The 22,147-nt window shown below is 37.1% G+C and overlaps 1 protein-coding gene across 1 annotated transcript; it reads right to left on the bottom strand.

The window, feature by feature from the left end:
• Positions 1–665: 665 nt before the first annotated feature.
• ASB15 (ankyrin repeat and SOCS box containing 15) lies at positions 666–21,319 on the bottom strand. Its single transcript, XM_004418740.3, has 9 exons — positions 21,198–21,319; positions 19,533–19,585; positions 19,311–19,442; positions 18,029–18,187; positions 11,673–11,918; positions 9,751–9,922; positions 7,826–8,396; positions 7,157–7,310; positions 666–838 (listed from the first exon to the last, which is right to left on the bottom strand). The coding sequence occupies exons 1-9, from the start codon at positions 21,302–21,304 to the stop codon at positions 666–668; spliced, it is 1,767 nt and encodes a 588-aa protein (XP_004418797.1). The 5' UTR covers positions 21,305–21,319.
• Between the last annotated feature and the right edge of the window lie 828 nt (positions 21,320–22,147).

The raw sequence follows: 22,147 nt of genomic DNA, 5'->3' as shown, positions 1-22,147 counted from the left end.
CATAGCATAAGAAGAGAAGATGGCAGGAGATGAGCAACACAGAAGGAAGCCAGAGACAATACAGTCAGGGAGGTGGGAGGAGAGCCAAGAGAGCAGGATGTCGTGAAAACCAAGGAGAGACCATTTCAAGGAGGGACTAGGCAACAATGTCTATGCTACAGGAATCGGTTGAAAGGACTGAAGTATGCTCACGGAAATTAGCAAATTAGTTGTTAAGGACTCGGAGAAGAGCAGTGGAGGAAGCAGAAGCCTCATACAGTGTGTGACTCTCAGGCAGGAAGGACCTTTTTCTTCAGTGTGGCTATAAAAGAGAGGAGAGGAAGGGGCCAGCAACTGGCAGGAGATGTGGGTTTGAGAAAGTGGTTGAGTAGTTGTTTTATAAACATAGGAGACTTGATCATGGATATTGTAGGAGCCACTCTGATAGGGAGAGTTTGAAGACTTGTTGCAAGTGAAGATAATCAATAGGAATTCAAATACAAAATACTGACTAGCTTAAAAAAATCACAATGTGAAGGTCTTTAAAGACGTAAAATGTGGTGTGCCCGTAAGAACACACAATCGAGTTATAAAATTGTCATACACTTAAGGACGCAAAATGATTCCAAGAAATTCTCTGAGGGAATCTCATTTTAAAAATCACATTTTAAAATATTATTTTTAAATTATGGCAATTTCAGTTCTTGTCCATAGAGATCATACTCTTTAAATAATATGTATCTTCGAACAGTCGGCGGTAGTGGAAGCTTCTCCATTGAGGCTGGCTGGCAGAGTCGCTCGAGTCCCATAAGTCTTCGAATTTTTAACCGACACAAATGTTTTAATGAGCAAGGATTCTCTAAAATGAATGAGAAAAACAAGCAAAAAATAAAAATAATATTAATGGATTGGCCTGTGAGATACAGACTGTTTTAGAATAATATTAATAGTGTTATTTTGAAAAACAGGTATGCACGTTAGTAACTGGTGACTTTAAGTGAAATTCAAATTGTGATTAAGCATTCCAAATCATACCTCTAGAATATAAGCTCCAAGAAGGCAGACATTTAGTCTGTCTCTGTGTTTGGAAGCAAGTCTGGTTCATAGAGAGTGTTCAGCTCCAATACATTAAATGAATGAATGGACTTGATTTAAGAAAGCAAATGCTCACATCTCCTCCTTATTTTTCAGAATTGAGTATTATAGAGATATATTTTTTTATTGCCTATCTCTTCTACCAATCTTTCTGATGAATAATTACCCAGGAAGCATCTGAAGTAAGTGATTCCATATGTTCATGATTCAATCTTAGGTTTGTTTCAGTGTCTGATACTAAATATTTTATATTTTCAAAAAAATCTACTAACGTTACTCAATATCTGATCTTAATCTTTATTTTCATCTTTTCCTGGATCTATATGACAGTTACAGTACTAATATAATATCCCAGCAATGTGAGCTAGTGAAAGGGAGTATAGTACACTGGCTTAGATGGGTGCTCTGGACGCAGTTGGCTTGGATTAAAATCTGGCTCTGCCACTTGGTATTTGTGTGACCTTGGACAAGTTACTTACCCTCTGTGATCTCAGTATCATCACCTGTGAAATGTGGATAACACTGGGACCTACCTCATTGGGTTGTTTGAAGATCAAACAAATTAATTCATGTAAAGTATTAGTAAAGTGCTTGGCACATTGTAACCATTCAATAATGTGAACTATCACTCAATTCAGTAATAAAAGAGATCACATTTCTGTTACATTAGAGAATATAAGCATTCAAATTATCTTTTTTAAAAAATAAAAACATTTTTCAAAAACTATTGAGGCCAAGTTATTATCAAAATAGGCAGAATAAACCCATCTTTTTAAAAAAAACTACCATTTTATTTTCTTCCCTAACAATACACTGCCTACGTATACCTGGAGGAATCCTGACATCCAGTGGTTAACCATGCTCACAGCAGTCAACTGACTTGCACTCCACTTGCGATAATGTATCACGGAAACAACAACAAAAACTTCCTGGTCTTATTTTTACTTGGCTTGCCTTTCTAAAGTCATAAGAATTGGCCATTCTTTTGCAATAAAAATACATGGACAATTAATTCCTAATTAGAAGCAAAATCTGTGTTGTCTATAACCAGAAGCACAACAGTATTAGAGAAAGAGCCTGTGCTTTGAAGTGAGACAGAGAATGGTTCAAATCCTTGCCTTGTTATTTTCTATGTCTGTAACTTTGGGAAATTTTATCTAACCCCTGAGTTTTTTTCCTTACAATCTCCAAAATCTTTTAACACTTTTATTGCAAAATAAAATATAGATAGAGCAGCTACACAAATGTATAGTTTCATTAAGTTATCATAAGTGATTGTTAGATGAACATCTTTAATCACCTCCCAGGTCATGAATAGAAGAACTTCCCAGCCACTCTAGAATTCCCTCCACAGTCCATCCCAATCTTCATTCCTTCCTCCTCTATAAGTAACCACCATTCTGACTTTTACAGTAATCACTTCCTTTACAACTTCATCATCTAGGTGTGCAATTCCTACACTATAGTATTGACTATCTATATACTATATATATACATATATACATATTTTTTTTCCTGAGGAAGCTTTGCCCTGAGCTAACATCTGCTGCCAATCTTCCTCTTTTTGTACGTGAGCCGCCATCACAGCATGGCCACTGACAGATGAGTGGTGTAGGTCTGCGCCTGGAAACTGAACCCGGGCTGCTGAAACGCAGCACACAGAACTTAACCACTAGGCCACCGGGGCTGGCCCATATATTTGTTTAATTTGATATGTCCCTTAAGACTCTTTTAATCTGCAAGTTCTTCTCTCCATCCCCTTCTCTTCCTTTCAATTAATCTTTGAAGAACCAAAATGTCCTGTAGTTTCCCACATCCTGAATTTTGCTGATTGCATTTTCATGGTGCAGTTCCATGTCCCACTGCCTTCTCTATTTCTTGCAAATTGATAGCTGGATCCAGAGACTTGATCAGACTCAGGTTTGATCTCTTTGGCAAAACTACCGCTGCTGCTGTGTTCTTTCATCAAGGGCGATATTAGTAGCAGTTGATGCTCAATGTCTACATCTATTAGCTTATTGGGAGCTGCAAAATGGTAATATCTAATTATATTATTTCTTTTTCATTTATTATTTGGAATACTTTTATAATGCAATACTTTTGCTCATCTATTCTTTGGTTACTAGTGGCACAATTCATATAAGTAAGGCAGAATAAATGCTTGAATCTTTTCCTTTATTTCAAGATAATGTATTGATTTTCTTATCCTCTGGAGCTAACCAGTTTAAAAAATATCATATTTAAACATATTTAATTGGTTTCAATTCATTGAAATAATTATCCTTTGAAGCTTAAATTGTCCCATCTTCGGCCAGTGAGAGCCTCTTCATGTTGGCTCCTGAATTCTTTTGACATGATTCTGGTAGTCTTTGAGAGTTTCTTTGCTGTCTGGTACGAACAGATATTCCTGGCTCATCTTGCACATTTCCTTCCCCAGACCTGAATTTATCCATTGTAGTCTTTGAGAGTTTCTTTGCTTTCTGGTACCACCAGATATTCCTGGCTCATCTTGCACATTTCCTTCCCCAGACCTGAAATCATCCATTTCTCCAAGAAACTCTGGTTTCTTTTTCTAGGAAATGGCAGTTCAAAGCCACAATCTGAGTGCTAGGGATGCTCATTGCTACTGGGTTTGTCATCATTTCTAAACCTTTTCTGAGACAGAGATACACACACACACACATAAACACACACTTTCAAGGTAAAATAGCTTATGAGTTCATGTGGATACTTCCAATTAAAATCAGGACTATAGAATTTTTCTTTAAGTGCTTCTATTACATCTATATCTCCTTTCTTCCACACTGACAGTCCTGGTTCTCAAGGATACAAAGAATAATAAAATTAGAATTTCCTGTAATTACTCATTTACTGACTACATCTCTCATTCTCAACATAACAATATTAATATTATGCACCACCAATATAATTTCTGAGCTCTCTTAAAAATGTTTTTGTGTGTGCTCTATCCATTTTTCTTCCATTTAAAAATAGTTATGTCATGTCTACATGATCTGACCATATAACCATTGCATGTTATATCTTCTCCTTTTTAACTCTCACTGTAGTCTTGGTATGCTGTTTAATGCACATTACTGGTCTTTATGTCATTATCTCTTTGGTCATTTTGGTTTGTCTGAAGCTTATTTTTCAGTGGATTCTTGAGAAGTTGATCTGAAAAGTAACACTACCTGAGATAATCTTTTTTTCCCCTCATAAATCACTTGTTCTTTTTCCCTACACGACCAAAGGATGTAGTAATTTGTAACTTTCAGTTTCAAATTTTTCTTTGTTGTTGCAAAAAGTTTTTTTCTGAATTTCAGGTTTTCGTATTTGTTCTGTTCCATTGATTTGGTTTTCCTTTTCAAGGAATCCATTATTCATATCTTGACTCTTCATTGCCTATCTTCAATATCTGTCACTGTCTTTCAAATCCTTTTATCTATTCCTTTATTTTATACTTTAAAATTTTTCTTCCATTTCATCTTCTATTTCCATTAAGGTATTATGTATTGCATTAATTCTTGCTTTCACTCTAGTTCAGTCTTTATATTTGAAATTATTATTTTTTTATTTTGAATTCTTGTCTCAGTTCTGTTACCTCATTTCTGAAATTTTCTAATTCTGACTTGCGTTGTTCTTTCATGTCTTGTATCATTTTCCTTATGTCTTTTACCTGGTTTTAAAATAGGAAGTTTCAGTTGTCATCTGTTCTGAGGGTGTGTTTTTCTGGTGTGCCTTCATTGGGGGGATATTAATTAGTCTACTGCTCTTTCTATTTTTTTCTTATAATAAATTTACATGAGATTTGCTGTGATATTTTCTGTTGCTCATTTTTATGTGGATTTAGTTTTCCTGAAGGATGCTTGGTTCAAGACAGCTCTTCTAACTTTACAGAGCTTCCTATTCTGTGTTTTTCTTGCAATGATCCAAAATATGGTGGCTCACTCCCTCAGGTTTCCTGGTTCTGTTGCCACACCCACTTTTACGTGACTCTCTCTTATCTCTGTCCTGCTTGATTTTGATTTTACTCCCGATGTGAGCCTTGGTTCGGAAAGTGAGAGGTCAGTTTCAAGAATTCATAGGGTCCAGATTGTTTCGTAATTCCCCTTAGCCTTCGTTTTTTATTTGTAAAAATAAGCATGATAATACCTAACTCTAAAGTTGTGAGGATTTCATGACATGCTTTACATATACATTTCAGATACTTCACATAAACTCACTATGTAATAAAAATAATATAAAACTACTAGTAATTTAGTTTTAAAAATAGGAAAATTTGGGGCCGGCCCAGTGGCATAGTGGTTAAGTTTGTGTGCTCTGCTTTCGCAGCCCAGTGTTCACAGGTTCGGATCCCACGCCCGGACCTACACACTGCTCATCAAGCCATGCTGTGGAAGCATCCACATACAAAGTAGACGAAGATTGGCACAGATGTTAGCTCAGGGCCAATCTTCCTCACCAAAAAAATAAAAATAAATAAAAATAGCTAAATTTATTAAGTATTTTTAATGTTCTAGACATTATGCTAAACACTTTACATTCGTCATCTCTTTAAATCCCCACAACAACCTTGTGTAGTAAATACTATCCTAGGCCTATTTTGCAGTGAGAAAACCTTGGCATAAAAAGGATCAGTAATTTGTTCAAAGTCACACAGCTAGCATGACTATCTTGGTCCTTTTACAGGAAATAAAAAATTCCCCTCTCCTCAATGAAACAAAAATGATACAGTAAATTACTGCTTGCTTCCATGAAGACATTAGCCTGAATGACATAGGCACTAATGACAATCCAGCAATCCCACACCTAGACCAGGCCAGAATTCCATCCCATTTTAGGCCCATCTGACACCAGAGGTCAATTTCTAGGCTCACAATACTACATTATTCATTATTCTCTAAGATTCCTGTCTTAGTTGACACAAGATCTCTTCTATTGTAGGACTTATTGCAGGGGAAGAGCCATTTGAGAAAAATCCAAGCTTACCTGTTAATCTGCACTGAATTAAACTATCACTCTTTCTAGCCAATTAAAGTGTCCATCCTTTCTACTAACATACATTTTTTATTACCATGGTCAAAATAGTCCAAATTCAGATTAATTAACTTAACGTATAAAACTCTGATTAAAACTAAGTGCTTATATTAAAACCACCATATCACTCATATTTCTTTTTATAGGACTTTATACCTAACAAATATGGTAGGTGAATCAGCTCAACATTTCAGTTTCATCTTCTTGATTGTAAAATATAATCACTTAATTTGCATAAAATTTGCCTGATGCTAAAGAATAGGCTGTTGTAGTTTTGTTATCCCATCCAAGGCTGATTTAGTTATATTAAGAGTGGCAGAATATTTAAATGTAATGTGAAGTTCTATGATGCTTCTTTAGGCTCCATGAAATCGATGTCCAAGTAGGTTTTGAAAGTTCATTCTTCCAAACTCATATTTTGAAAGAGAAAACCTCTCCAATTTATGACTTTTTCTAGCTTCTATCTGTATTTGGAGTAATTTTAGATGTATCTTTATTGAAAAACTTTAAATACGATTCACTTTTATGATTATAACTAAACTTTAACCTAGAGAATACAAAATAGCCTGCCTGTAATATAAACTTTTGATGGTAGGAATTTTCAATAAACACCTGAGAGAGAGCATATGTAAAAGGATAACTCTAATTCATTCCATTCATTCATTTACTCAGTATTTATTGAGTCAACTAGGCATTATGCTAAGCCTTGAGAATACAAAAATAAACAAAACAGATCCCTGCCCACATGGAGATTACAGTCTACATACCTTATAATATTATACTAGCTAACTTTTAAAAAACAAATTCTAGTAGAAATGTTAATATAGTTACAGTGTTACTCATTATACAATTAAAGAGTTGGAAAGTATCCAAAAAAGCAAAAAATTAGTATCTTACATCCAAGGAAGTATTAAGGATGACTTAAAAAACCCCAGATAATTCTGAGAATAAAGTGGCATTGAAAAATTATCAAACATGACATTAAGAAACTTCTCCTTTACACCTCTTCATAACAAATTTTTTAAGCAAAAACTTTTGTTTTTACCTAGTATTTGACGGATTTCTGGCCATTCTCTCTGTACTTCTAGTGCAGACTTCAGTTTAGCACACAGAGGGATATAATCCATGTAATCTATTAATATACGAATAACGCTGCCTACCAAGTGTTTCATCCAAGGAACTGTAATAAACTCACAGAACTGAGAGAATTGATAAAATTTAATTTAGTTGTACTTTTAATATACCATATACATAAACACTCAATTTTGTTATGAAAAATTATGATCTTTTTCTTTTTATAGGAAATAAAACATCCCTCCTTGTAATGAACAAAAAGAAAAATAGCTTGTTTGTTTCTGTGAAACTATGAGCCCTGGAGCTATATGCATGGTTCTGATGTGATGGTAGTCAATGTAACATGGAAGAATCATGCTTCTTTCCATGAATCTTCTTTCCATGCTTCTAGCTCTAATATTCCACTAAATAAGCATAAGTTATTAATTGCATGTTTTTACATTCTTCTATATTCAATTTCCAAGTCAAGGAAAATAAGCAGAATCTTTTTTGCCTAGTTTTGTGGTTATATCCCCACATCATTGCAAACACAAATTCAAGAACAAGAAAAATTGGAGTTGATTTTTCTTTTCTTGTAACATCCCTAATGAGGAAAGTTAGGATAATAACCTAAAACGAAGAAGAAAAGGATGTAACTCACCGGGTTATCTTTTATTACACAAGATGTCCATCCCGGCAGTACCTCTTCCTCTATCTCCGACCACACAAACGAATTTCCAAAGATGTCCCCGTGCATGCAGTCAAAGCACATCTCCACTTGATAGCCGTTATTCAGCAACAGCCTCAGCATTATCTCGTCATTTAGGGCATACTGAATGGCACTGGGAAAACGAGTGTCATTCACATGCATAAAATAACAATTGACGTTAGCTCCATGGGAGAGAAGCAGCCGGACAATTTCATGACTATGGGCCCTCACTGCCACAAGCAGACAGTTGAGGGGATCTAGGTTTGGGTCTGCACCTGCAGCCAGAAGGACTTCTGTGCAATGAATATCATTATTAGAAACAGCAAAATACAGCGCTGTCTTCCGCTCGTCATCGTAGCTCTCAGAAACGTGGTCAGCAAGCGGGGTGTTGACATCAAAACCATTTTCAATGAGTAGTTCTAGGCACTGTACATTTTGTCCATCTGCTGCTGAGTGAATTGGCGTCATCCCACTTTTCTGGATTGCATTTTTGGATGTTACTGGGATAAGATATTTCAGTGCACTAAAAAAAAGTCAAATATCCACATGGCATGAAGAAAATCAAGAAATTAAATAAACCCGCTTCCTCTCTAGACAAGTGAATGCAGTTTGTTTAGTTTCCTTTATTTTCTCTAGCTAACCTTATACAAAAACATCTAACCTTTGTCTGTTGACTCACTACTACTTAGTTTAGTGTAATTTAGTCTACTTTTTGATTTAGCTTCCCATTCTAAATATTCCTGGGGACCATACTGGATCTTGTATGTTTGGTCCTAGAATTGTGGTTCCTCAGGAGCCCTCCCCATCTTCCAGTTGTTCTCTAAACAACATAATATATAAAAGAAAAGCGAGCCTATCTGATGCCATAGAAGAATGCTTCATAATCTTGACCATTAGAATCATGGCATCACTTCCAGGCAGTTACAGCTGGAAGTGACCTTGGATATCGCTTAGTCCAATCTCTTCATTTAATAGAAGAGCAATATGAAGTCTGGAGAGGTGAAATGATTTGTCCAAGGTCACATAGTTAGACGTAGAGCAAGGACTAGAATTTAGGCCTTTTGAATTCTCATTAATTACTACTCTTTCACTGTTTCCTGGACAATCTATCCTTTAATATTGGCCATGTACCTCCCGTCTGCTTCCATATAACTTGCAGTTGAATTATTAGCCACAAGAAGACTCTTTATTATTCCACCAACCTTACCTCAGTCCAACTGAGATAATTAACCACAGCTTATGTTTCTAAGAACCTGTGATAAATAGTTGTGAATTTCACACCTGACTGACCAACTAGACATGTATGAGAGCCACAAGCAGGGATAACTTGATCTCTTGTGCCTAATTCAGAGCTACCATGTGTGAATTTATAAACACTGGGAATAAATCCAGGTAAACTTTAACAACATGTCACTTAGCGTCAATTACGTGTCATTGGCCACTTAACTTAGCCAATGTGGCCACTGAAAGTGGTAAAGCCTAACTATTTCAAAGTTTCTGAACTTGTGAAATATATTTAATTGCTTAAAACCACCCTCTCACGGTGGGTAGTTTAAGATAATGATTATAGACTTCTCTCGATGTGTGGATTGTGGCACATTTTGTGATTTAAAAATCTATCTAACCATTTTCTTTGGAATAAAGAAATCCAAACATAATAAAACTTTTATATTCAAGGTTAAATTTCACATTATACTATAATATCCATAGGTGTTGGTAAATAATTAGAATAATACTGATAGTGTTGTCATAAGTTTTAATCCTTTACCAAAAATTTTAGAAACCCTAAAATGTTATTATAGAGACTTGAGCTTATACTATATATGCAATTTTTTATTTTTCAACTTAAAATGATCATCCCATGATTTATTACTCACAGGTAATGTCCCTCATAGGCAGCTCGGTGTATAGGAAGATGTCCTGCTCGGTTAGGTACATTTCCGCTTCCTCCGTATTCCAGCAGGAGGGAAATGCAGTCAGGATTGCCCCCTCCTGCTGCCTCAAACAGCACTGATGCCCCATCATCCGCCAAAGCAAACACATCCCCGCCTGGCAGTGTAAAAAGCACGTGGCATAGTGATAACTGGATGGATTGTGAAGACGGTCCCCTTAAAAATAACCTGTCATTTTCCTTTCTGGTTAGGACTTAAAATTAAAAGTACAGAATTAAGAACATCTATGTTCTCAGTATTTTCAATAAATAATTATGCAGCATGTTTCATTTTAATAGAAAATCTTTGTCACAAGAATATCTGAAAAGTCAAGTCAATTTCCATGATAGACAAATCCTCCCAGAAAAAGGGATATTTAGACTTTTAAATTTAAAGACAACAGTGAACACTCTAGTATTTCAATTCAACAAATATTTATCAACTGCCCTCTATGCGCAGACACTGTGTGTAACTGTCTAGAAAATCCTAAGATGAGTAAGTCTGACTATCTTAAATTGTTCAGAAGGGAAATAAAACAAAATATTATCAAAGAATACAAACCGTATAACATTCAAGTGACATCAGGACTAGAAGGCATGATGTCATGATGTACGGGAAAGAGGTCTGTGTTTGAATTATGGCTCTGCTGCTGACTGTGAGCGTCTGGGGCAAACTCTTTACTTCTATGAACTTCGATCTCCTCATCTGTAAACTAGGGTAATACCGCTTATTTCATAGGGCTTATTTGATAATTAAATGAGATTGCATTTTGAGGGGGCCTCAAAAATGTGAGTCTTTTCCCCATAGAGGATCCTTAGGGATCATGTGGTCCTAGCTTTTATTTACAGATGAGGAAACTGAGGCCCAGATGTTTAAGTAACTAGGCTAGGGTCAGACCATGAATAGGTGGCAGAAACCAGTTTAAGCATTTGGTCTCTTAATTCCTGGTTCTGTAGTTGTATAAAGCACTTGGAGGCTTCAAAGGAGGGCAATATCACAATCTGTTGGGGAGAATTAGGAAAGACTTCAGGGAGGAAGTGTCTCAAGGACAGACTTTGAATTGTGTTGGAGGGTATTCCAGATGAGGGCAAGGACCTGACCCAAACCTAGACAGAGGGAATGTTGGGTGTGTTTGGGAATCCTGCCAGTCCAATTTAGCTGGAGTACAGGATACACGTTAGGAGTAGTGAAGGATAAGCCTGGAAAAACAATTCAAGATGACGCAGTGGGGGACCCGTGCATGATTCAGTGGGCAGTGGGGAGCCACTGAGGATTTTTTGAATAGTCTACACTACTGTAGTTATCCTTTAGGCAAAGGAGCTGAGTTGCAGTATGTAGTACGGAGTCTCCGACGGGGAGACGGAAAACTGGGAGAATGGTTAGGAAACAATTGCACTGGTGCAAGAAAGATGTGAGGATGCAAACCAGAGGGCCTGCAAGGTGAGAGCCGGTAAGAGAGACACTGTAGCACTCGGCAACTGAGTGTATTTGGAAAAGACGGTGATGGAGGAATTAGAGATAAATCTAAGCTTTCAGTCTTGGTTGAGAGAAATTATTATACCAAAAGCATGAAAGAATTCAGTTTAGGAGGGGAGGAGTGTGAGACCCTGGTGAGCCACCTGTATGAAGACTGGGCTGTCTCTAGAGAGCACACTCAGGGCTGGGCACGCAGATTTGTAGGTCCCCATGTACAGAGTTTAACTGAGCTGTGGAATTGGGGGCTGTTGAGGGAGCTGTCAAGGGGGCTGGGTACAAAAGCCTTTGCCCAGTCACATTCAGGAGAGGAAGAGGAGCCAGTGAGGAATGGAGAAAAGGAAGTCCAACAGGCAGGAGAAAAGTCAGGAACGTGCAATTCCTTTTTTACGCACCTTTGTGGATTAAGTGTTCCAACACATCGCAGTGACCATACTCGGCGGCAACACCTAACGGCGTGACTCCGAATCCGTCTCTCAGGTGGACATTGCCTCCGTGGTTTAGTAGCAGGGCTATGATATCGTTGCGGCCTTGCTTGGCTGCTTCGTGCATTGCCGACCATCGCTTGACACAGGGCTGGTCAAGGCTGGTGTTGTGTTTAAGTAGAGCAGACACCATGTCATAGGAGCCCTTTTTCACAGCTTGAAGATGATTTTAAAAAGAACAGTCAATGGTAGGCATATTAACATGAATACCTTAGACAGTATTAAACTAATTACCAAATTTAATATCAAAATAGACACTAGCTATTCCCTTTTCTTCTACAAGAGGATATTGTATTTGTCATACCCTTTCTATTTCTCATACCAAAATTTCTATTGTGAGGTGTAAGCGTGTAAGATGATACTGTCTTTTCTTTAAGACCCTGAACTGAGGAGGGGTAAGAGTTTCGTGGAAAATAGTGCACATCACCAAGATAGGATGTTGTGTGTACTCTTTCTAAATTTTAATTTCTTCTTTCATTTCAACAAAATGAAAACAAGATAGACTGTTGGGTTGTGTAAATTAAATAATGTATGTAAAATGCTTAGTATATACTAGAAGCTCAATAAATAATAACTATGGTTATTAATATCATTTCATCACTTATAGGATCCCAGAGCCACATGTGTAAATGGTATTTATTACATTTCTCTCCCCCCCCAGAAAGAGTTTTTTTCCCCCTACCAAAGATAGTAGTATTAAATGCATTTCTCTTTCCCATGCTCTTAATGGGAGCTTAGCAATAGGAATGTTTAGAATCTAGGTAGGTCAGTTGTTCTAAACAGGTGAAGTATGTGATCCCTAATGTACTACAACTTAAGAGCTTCACTAAATCAGATGTCCTTCTCCCCCTCTGCTTGTTTCTAACAGCTGAAATGACGCTGTTAAAAGTTTTTTTTCTTCCCTTTGGATTATTAAAAGGTTGTCCCAGTTTAGATATAAATACTTCTGGAAGATGTAATGCATTTTTTTCTTACCAATAAGTAAAATTTTAATAAGAAACAGAGCAGAAAGAGTGCTACTCCCTGCAAATGGAGATGCGTACAGTTACACTCACTCATTTCTTCGTTCGTTCGTTCCTTCATTCATTCAGCCAACGTGTGCTGACTCTATGAAAGGCACTGGGTTAGGTACTGTGGGAAACAGGAAAAAACCAAGCCAGGCGTGGTTCTCACTCATGGAATCTACAGTCTAGAGAAGAAACCTAGACTGTCTTCTATTTGAAGTCTGGGCCTTTGCTGGGAAGGGCAGGAGGAGATGTGTGGTCACATAGACCATCCTGGGCAGCAAGGAGGCAGAATGCAGAAAAGATTGAAGCCCAAGGCAAGGGAGAAGGCTCCAAAAGGCACAAAGGGAAGACAAAGACAAACTTTGCCTCCCTCCTTTGGAGGCAGACAAGCCATCACTGCAGTGAGATTTTAGTTTTTCTCCTGCTCACTGTCTAGAGTCTGTTGACAAATGCCTTTCTCTGAATCCACCACCTGCCCTTGGCAGCTCTAATTACAGTGAATGACCTCATCCTAGCTGGTGTTATTGCAGGGCAAACATCAATAAGCTAAGCGAGCTAAGAGATATGTGTCCTCATTTCTCTTCTCGCTCCTATTGCATTTTTTTCTACTGAGAAGAAATGTATTAAAATAATGAACCTCTTCCCTCATGATCTGTTTTCCTTTTGTCTGACTCCGACAACATGTTGATTAGAGATAACAGTCTTTCTTCATGAAAATAACAGCATATATAGGCCATATTCAACTTAAAATTATTTTTAAGATAAAACTTTACTTGCAATTTAATTTTTTGAAACTAAGAATATATTTTATTTCCTGTAGAAATAATAATCCAAATCATGGGGAATTCCTCCCAAGCTAACCCACAAAGACATTCTTAACCAATAAATGGCTGAAATAATAAAAACTAATAAGACACAGTATTTATGTAACATACCAAGTAAATAAATAATTTATGAAGTAAAAAATATACATATCTATATATCCATAGAGATATATCTTCAACAACAACACTTAAATAAAGATTTTTTATTTATTCATTTTTTTCCCCCCAAAGCCCCAGCAGATAGTTGTATGTCATAGGTTCACATCCTTCTAGTTGCTGTACGTGGGACTCGGCCTCGCGCTGGACGGAGAAGTGGTGCCTTGGGGCGCGCCCGGGATCCGAACCCAGGCCGCCAGCATCAGAGCGCGCGCACTTAACCGCTAAGCCACAGAGCCGGCCCAACAACACTTAAATAAAACCAAGCTTCAGCTGAAGACAGGGAATTAGAGAATTTTGCATAGATTATGGGCACTTTTGAACACTATAGTTTGCTAGCACTTTTTATTTTAAATTTCTATAATTTTATTTCTGGATATATATATTTTGCTCATGTAATTTACTTATTATCAGCAGTGAATTATTTTTTGGTTCATAAGACATACAAATAGAGAAGAGAGATCTTTCTGAGGTATCTTGACAAGGATTGGAAGATTGAAAGAGGAGATGGAGTAAAGAGGATATGTATTGATTTTTGAGAAAGAAAATGTCTGAAGTAAAATTAACTGAGCTGTAAATGGCGTAAGCTTGTGGGAAAATGGAGGGCAGTGGAACTGGGATGTTGTGCCAGATGGTTCCCTTGGCTTCCTCTGAACCCTGGGCCCCAATGGCCAGGATAATCTTGTGGCTATCCAACTGGAGAAAGGTGAGGCCAACATCAGAGGGATGGGAGGATAGGGAGTCCGAGTGCAAAAAAAACCCTTAATAAGTATCAGATCGTCACAAATTAGGTATCTACCACTCAACAGTCCTGTGTAACAGGACTGTAACATGTGAAAATGCCAAAAGTAAGGGCCAGGTAGTTGATGGGGAAGAAGGGCTCTGGAGGGACAAAAAGTGATGTGTTTTTTTGACCATCTAATGATGTTCCATAAGTAAAGACAAAGATGATAGCATCAGGTTAAGAAAAATAAAAATGGCGTTGCACAGAAAAATAAAAAGAACGGCGTTTTTTTCTCTTATCTCTCATTTATAAGTTAATGAACTGTGAGTAGCAAATTTCAAAGTAGCCCATAGATTCAAGAAGAAAACTGAGAAAGTGCCGTGGATGATCCATTTTCCTATGAACTTAGGAAGACTTGACATGGTTTCTACAACACAGGTCCTGAAGAAGGTAACTCCAGAAAAGTCCCTATTCTCCAGAAATGTGAATGATGGGACATAAGTGAACACCTCCAGAATATTTCTTTCATGAGACTTTTGTCTTCTCTTTGATATCACCATTTGGTTTTTAAAATATATTATTTCCAAATGTTAATGCTATTTTGACTCTGGTAACTCAGTCATCAGGTTCCTTTCCCACACTTCAGATATTGCTAGAGTAGAGAAACCAATAAACGACACTTTGAAATGCATATAACTTAATGCTTTGTTGTGGGCATTAAGTATTAAAGAAAAATTTAAATGAAGCAAAAAGAAGACAAAGGAGTGATAATCATGACTTAGTTGTCTCTTAAGAAATAAGTGGATTGAGAAAAGCCAAGTAGAGAATAAGTCTGTATTTGCAAAGTGAGATAGTATATAAACTCTGGAAAAGCGTGTTTTTTCCCAGAGATCAAAGACGGTCTATAGAAACAACAACAAATACACAGATGTCATTGCATATACTCCATGGTATATGCCTTTACAAAAATAATATGGATCACATTAATTGTGGTGAAGCAACCCAGAGGTGAATATTCCATTTAGTGTCTGTAGAGCCTGCTCAGGAAAAGAGTTGTGGTTTATTTATGACAAGCACCACGCTATTGTGACAAAAAGCCTGGTTAACATATATGCAGAGACAGCTCTCTGTTCCTCAGTACTCGTGTTTCCCCTTTCCCTTTTAACAACAGAAGCCCCCAAGTTTTAGCTAGTCACAGTCTATCCAGGGAGAGACTAATATCCCGGCCTCCCTTATACCTAAGTGTGGCTACGTGACAAAATCTGAACTAATGGGATATGAACATAAATGCTGTGTGCAATGTTCAGGTCATCTTCTTAAAGGTGAAGATGTTTTCCCAAGGCTGCCTCTTTCTTCCTTCCTGCTGGCTGGGAAATGGTGACATCTGAAAGTCCTTTGTAGTGGTGGCAAAGCCACCCTGCCAACCCTGGGCCACTCACCTCTGAAATGTTGTGTGAGAGAGAAATGAACTTCTTTATTTTTAAGTCATGGTTATTTGTTTGCTTTGGGTATTTGTGTTTATTTTTTTGTTACAGAACTTTGCCTGTATCCTAACTATAATAATTAGATTGTTTGTCCAATCTAATCTGAATTTGGGAAGGCTGAAAGCTCTGACATGAGGCACTATTCATTTAACAAGTTATCCAGAGGCCCAGCCCCGTAGCCTAGTGGTTAAGTTTGATGCGCTCTGCTTTGGTGGCCTGGGTTTGGTTCCCAGGCGCGGACCTACACAACTTATCGGCAGCCATGCTGTGGCAGCAACCCACGTACAAAATAGAGGAAGACTGGCACAGATGTTAGCTCAGGGTGAATCTTCCTCAAGCAAAAAGAGGAAGATTGGCAACAGATGTTAGCTCAGGGCCAATCTTCCTCAGCAAAAAAAAAAAAAAAGAAAAGAAAAAAAATGTTATCCAGGGGCAGAAGTCTTGCCTAGATTATCTTCCCTCCCCTGTCTGCTGATGGTCCCCTCCATGCCCCCCAGGATGCAACTCAAGGGCATCTACCTCTCCAAAAGCTTCACTGATTCACTGCTTTTTTATTTCCCTAATTTACTTTGAATATACACCTTTATTATAGCATTTATAACACCAATTTTCTATTTAAATCATATCTAGCTCTCCTACTAGATTCTTTGAGAGAAGGAAGATTCTTCCATTCATCTTTATGTCCACACTGCCCAGCACAGCATCTGGCTTAATGTGACCTCAATAAATTTTGGTTGCATTGGTGGTGTTGATGTAATGTTGTCAATGTAAATATTTTAGTAATGTTCATGACTTGTCTAAGTTTTCTGTTAACAATATTCAGGTTGTTTTTAAAGTTCTAGTGACTTCTCTGTGAACAGGAGCTGTTGTAGTATTAACCAGCTATGACTACAACTCACGATGCTTTATCTTCCTCTGTGATTGCTGGTAAATAATCTTAGGGCTCCTGCCCCTCCTCCTGCCACACACACACACAATGTCATAACGGCTCTCCTCTCCTGCGCATCTATCATGTGGCAGGGGTTTTATATACTTACATTTTTTCTAATTTTTGTAACAATTCTGCATGGTAGGTGTTGTATTTCCATTCTACACAAGAGGAAACTGAGGCCCATGATTGCAATCTCACAGCTAGGATTTAAAACCACATAACAGTACTGTATTGTATATTTGAAAGTTGCTAAGAGAGTAGGTTTTAAAAGTTCTCATCGCAAAAAAAAATTGTAACCATGTGAGGTGACATATACTAACTAAACTTATTGTGGTAATCATTTTGCAATCTATACATATATGAAATCCTATTGTTCTCCTTAAACTAATACGTTATATGTCAAGTTTATCTCCATAAAACTGGAAAAGAAATCCACAGATCTCAGGTGCCAGAGCCCAAATTCTTACTCCACCACCCTACGTCCCTAAGAGAAAGGAAATGTTATCTCTGGCCTTTTGTGGTTAATCTCATCTTTCTCTGCTTCCGCAAACAGATCTGCCAATTCTTATTGGTCAACAAACAGCAGAATGCACAAGACTGAGAAGAAGCTGATAGATGAATGGCACCCTCAGGTTTACCATCATTCCTTTGTTGTGTTACAGTCATGAACCACCTTACAGGCGCCCAGTGCTGCATCCGAGTGCTCAGAATCTGCTGACTCCCCTTCCTTCCAGTTTGGCTTCGTTGTTTTGATGTGGACCTGATGTTTCTCTTTTGAATCCCCTTTCTGCCTCTTTCTTCTGGCTACATACCACACACACAACCTTCCTTACAGCTAGACCCTACTTGGAGAATATTCCTTTAGAACTGGCACTTCTGGCCTCATAAACCACCTAGTTTGGATCCCTCCTGGTTAGTTGGTGCTGAAGGATGTAGCCATCTTTCACATTTGATCTCTTTGTGAGATAGAAAAACAAAATCATGAGGGCTCATGAGATGGGGCTTAGAGGGGAGCTCAGGGAATGGAAGGAGATGAGGTCATCTAATTTTAGTCAATACATAATGGTTTCCAATAAATACTCATTAAATTTTATTGTTTATTTCAAACTATAAAAGTTCTAGGGAAAAAATGTCATTTACCAATCAGAAGGGGCGTCTCTCCTTTGTCGTTTTTGGTATTTGGCCACACTCCCTTTTCTAGTAAAGTTCTTACATTTTCCACCAGACCAGCTTTGACTGCCAAAGTCAAGGGCGTTTCTCCATCAGAGGTCTTGAACTCCCAGAGTGTCTTATAGGATGCTGAGACGTGAAAGCATTGTGTAAAGTTAAAAATCTTTACTTAAAGGATATCACATAGATCAGAATAATGCAATATTATCCACATTAGATTGAACAAGGTCAACTGATGAAAAAGGGAAGACTAAAAGGAGATACGACTCAAGTTTATCAAATGATGGCGAGTAGAAGTAGATGAGCATGGACTTGCTAATAAAGTTGACAGCTAGAAAACATCTATGTTTCCAGGTGCTCTTTATTTTTTTAAAAACGGGTTGTGAATTCTCACTTCTTGGTAAAATATAAAACAACTCTCCACTCCTTTGTTATTTAAATCGCATCTGAAATTGCTTTTTCTCGAATGAAGTCTGTGAATGTGGGAATGAGAATGCATTTGAATGAATGTATCCTGTCAGAATGTGTTAGAAAAGAAATACCATGCTTACCATCATCTTCTATATCTGTTGGTCTAACTATCTATCTGTCTACCTATTTAATTTTTTTTAGCTGGCTGTTTGGCTGGACTGTTAATCATCAAGTGTCTATCATTATTTCCCAGAACATAGAACTAGGGAGCAACATCGAAGGTTGAAAGGGCACTCTCAAAGTGTTTTATAAGATGCTAAGATGTGAAAACTACTATGTTAGAACATCAAAATTATTATTAACATTCAACCCTGGGTCGATTCACCATGATATTTATTAATGTTTACATTATGAAAAAATTAATGTAATAGAAGGACGAATACTGTAAGTACTATTTGTTGTATTGTATAATAATCTTTTGGAAATTGTTAACTCAAGGGATAGTTCAAGATGAAAAATTTAAAACAGACTTCCCAAAGAAAAAAGCTTTATATTCAAATCAATGAATTCATGATATAGACAAACTTTTATCACTTTTTAGGTGATAACCACACTTTCCCGCCAACCTATGTCACATTCTTAGAAATATGCAAAAGTGACCCTGAACCTCACATAATGCTCTAATTTTTGTACTCTGAATTTAAAACATGAGTATTGCCTTTTCCAAATTCCAAATAATCTTTTATTCTGCTTTTTCTTTTTGCTTGTTATGTTCATTGCGAACACTCACTACTTCTACATTCTTGCTTCAGTTTGGTCAAAGGGTTTTATGTTCTCTTACCATCCAGAACAACTTCAAGTATTTGTTGAATGGGTTGAACAACAGCTTCGTGCAATGGAAACCATCCTTTTTCATCAGCTTCATCCAATGCATATTTATATTTCACATACTCCTGGAGCTCAAGAATGTGACCTAAATTAAACACGTAGGCTGATAACAAATCTCTGTCTTTGCAAGGTGGAATCTCCGATCCATCCCACTGCAGGCAATACACCCATTTACCTTGTTTTATGGCCTCTACAAGTTTTCTGTTTTGATCACTTAATGGTACAAATCTGCCAGAGAAAGAAAAATAAACCATGTTTATACTAGTGGTATACTTCAAGGAACCCAAAAATTTAATTTATGTTGAGTTTTTGTACATAATTTTAATAATCATGATCTACAGGAAATGCACACAACTGATTTTATCCACTTTAAAAATGTAAATGTTTAAGAGTCTGATACAGGGTATATTTATGATACACTGGAGCTGAAGACATTAGAGAAGATGACAAAATATGGGATTATAACGCTGTCTCTAAAAATTAGTTCTAAGCAAAGACAACGGAGTAAATGACTGCAGTCAGAGTCAGGAGAGCCGGGTTCACGTTTTGTGATATTGTGATCCTGCAAAGGCCAGTCAGCCTCTGGGTGGTGGCTTCTTCATCTGTAAAACCATAGAATTAAATAGGAAGATCTCTAAGTCTTCCAACTTTGAAAACTCTATGCTCAATAAATGTTTGTTACTTTAAACTAAATAATTGCTAATTAATAATTGCTTACTTGGGAGCTTGTGATCCACACTGCATGTTAGAGTCTTAAATCAACTGATTCACAAGTGAAAACAGGCTGAGCATTTACTAAACCAACTCCCAGTCACTGGCCCAGCAGGTCGTGATTTCAACCCCTAAGGAGATTCTCGGGTGTGTGTGTGTGTATTCAAAAGAAACAAGGTATTTCATAACAGTTTAACTCTATTAAACAGAAACATGTGCTGGCATTCTAGGATTGCGAATGCCTTCCTGGGAACTCCTAAGTTCTAAAATCTGTTGGAGATAAGGGAAAAATTAAAGAGACTAGAAATTTAAATGTAATATGTTCATTTTTAAAAAGCTCAAAAGCAATAATTTTATAGCACTGAATCTATTCAAAAGCACTACTAAATTTCAGAATACAGGATTCTAAATACTACAATAGAATTTAAAGATAAACTAAAGTTTATTTTTGTCAGAAGTATAATGTATGATGTTCAAGACAGAAATCTACTTTTGCAGTTTTAGACTCTATAATTCCTGCTAACACAAAATATCAATTTTGCATATAATTTGTTAAATTCTGTCACTTGGACAGTAAATAATTAAATAGGCTATGGTTTATATATTACTATGTCATATATAATAAAAGCCCACAACTCCTTTCCCATTCATTGAACTCATGGGTTAGGTGGATTAGCATTATTCTTCACGTTTTAAAGATGCACAAATAGAATACATTACTTATAAAGGTAGCCTGAGTCAGTAGCAGAAAGGGCTCTAGAATATACAGAACAGACCTCTCTATACATCTATACGTTAGTTGTACAAACTGTATGTGCAAATCTGTTCAAATTACTTATTGTCCATTTTGAGTCCATATTAATTTAGGAAACAGGCAATCCTGGACAACTGAATTCAACTAGGAATTTCCCGTCTATGTTATTTCCATCTTCCACATGAGATGGGGATTTATGGAAGATCAGATTGCTAAATCTATGCACAGTGGCCCTTGTAAAGTTATTTGATTCCCTGCCAGAAAAGAAGGGTAAGCATTTTCCTGGAGGAGGAGTCAGGAAACATCGTTCATTTATTTACAACAAGGTGAATGCCATAAAGAAATTTTGTTGAGGATAGTCAATTTGAATGTTACCTTTCAGGGTAAAATACAGTCTTGCTGGCTTCAATGGATTCTTGAATACTGAGCTGAATATCATAACTTGTAAGATGGTCTTCATCGGGGTCATCATTAGTATCCATGACTGAATATAATTTCAAAATAAGCAATTTCTTATTATTAGCAAATGGCACAGAACAGCATATAGAGTTAACATGAAAGATGCAAAACGAAAAACTAAATTGGATTCAGCTTTCCCCATTTAACAAATACAAATGCAGTTAACATTTTAATCCATATTATATATGAAGCCCATTCTAACTTCTGAAACCTTTAATTACCTGCCCTTTGAGTGTCTGTATTTTCTAATTTTTGACTTTCTTTTTAGTACTGACTGCACTTGGGCTTATAAGAATTCGCTTTTCCCGTGCTTGTGACATACACTAATTTTGGCCCATGAGTTTTCTCAAGACACTGCTCCACATAGCACATTAGACATTTAAAACTCTAACTGAGAGGGAGTAAGGCAGTGGAGGCATAGAGAACAGTGAGCCTTTCACCTTCTTTCCTCTTTCTTTATTCTGTGTCTGCTGTGTTTGCTTATTTGCTGATTCTTTCCTTACCTCATACCAGCAACGGTTTGAGGTGGCTTCCTTGAGTTGCAGTTCTTTCTGTATTCGTGTTCAACTTCTTCGAACAGACTCTATGCTTTTTGAGGTGAAGGGCTCTACCTCACTCATCTTTCCTCCTCTACAACTTTAGAAGGTGCTTGGCACAGGGAAGCTCCTCAATGAACATTTGTTGAATTAGAGTAGAGAGAACAGAATGTCACAAATGTAGTGGCTTAGCCTTGCCCTCAGGAAATTTGATAGAGCCAACAGAGAAGACACAAAGGAGACTAAATAGGAGCTGAGAACTTCAAGCAAGGCTCTTTCTGAGAAACTACTGTCTAATCTAACATATGAAGTGAACAGGTTTCCAAATTC

Source organism: Ceratotherium simum, chromosome 1 (genome assembly GCF_057802395.1).
Source record: "Ceratotherium simum simum isolate JZ-2026a chromosome 1, ASM5780239v1, whole genome shotgun sequence".
NCBI classification, from domain to species: Eukaryota; Metazoa; Chordata; class Mammalia; order Perissodactyla; family Rhinocerotidae; genus Ceratotherium; species Ceratotherium simum.
This window is presented reverse-complemented; position numbering and strand designations above follow the sequence as displayed.

Coding starts and splice junctions, on each gene's coding strand:
- ASB15 (XM_004418740.3), bottom strand. CDS start 21,304: ATGGATACTAATGATGACCCCGATGAAGACCATCTTACAAGTTATGAT. Junction 18,188..19,310: donor ACTTGAAGTTGTTCTGGATG/GTAAGAGAACAT, acceptor TTCACGTCTCAG/CATCCTATAAGACACTCTGG. Junction 8,397..9,750: donor GCCTATGAGGGACATTACCT/GTGAGTAATAAA, acceptor ACTTTTTTTTAG/TGCACTGAAATATCTTATCC.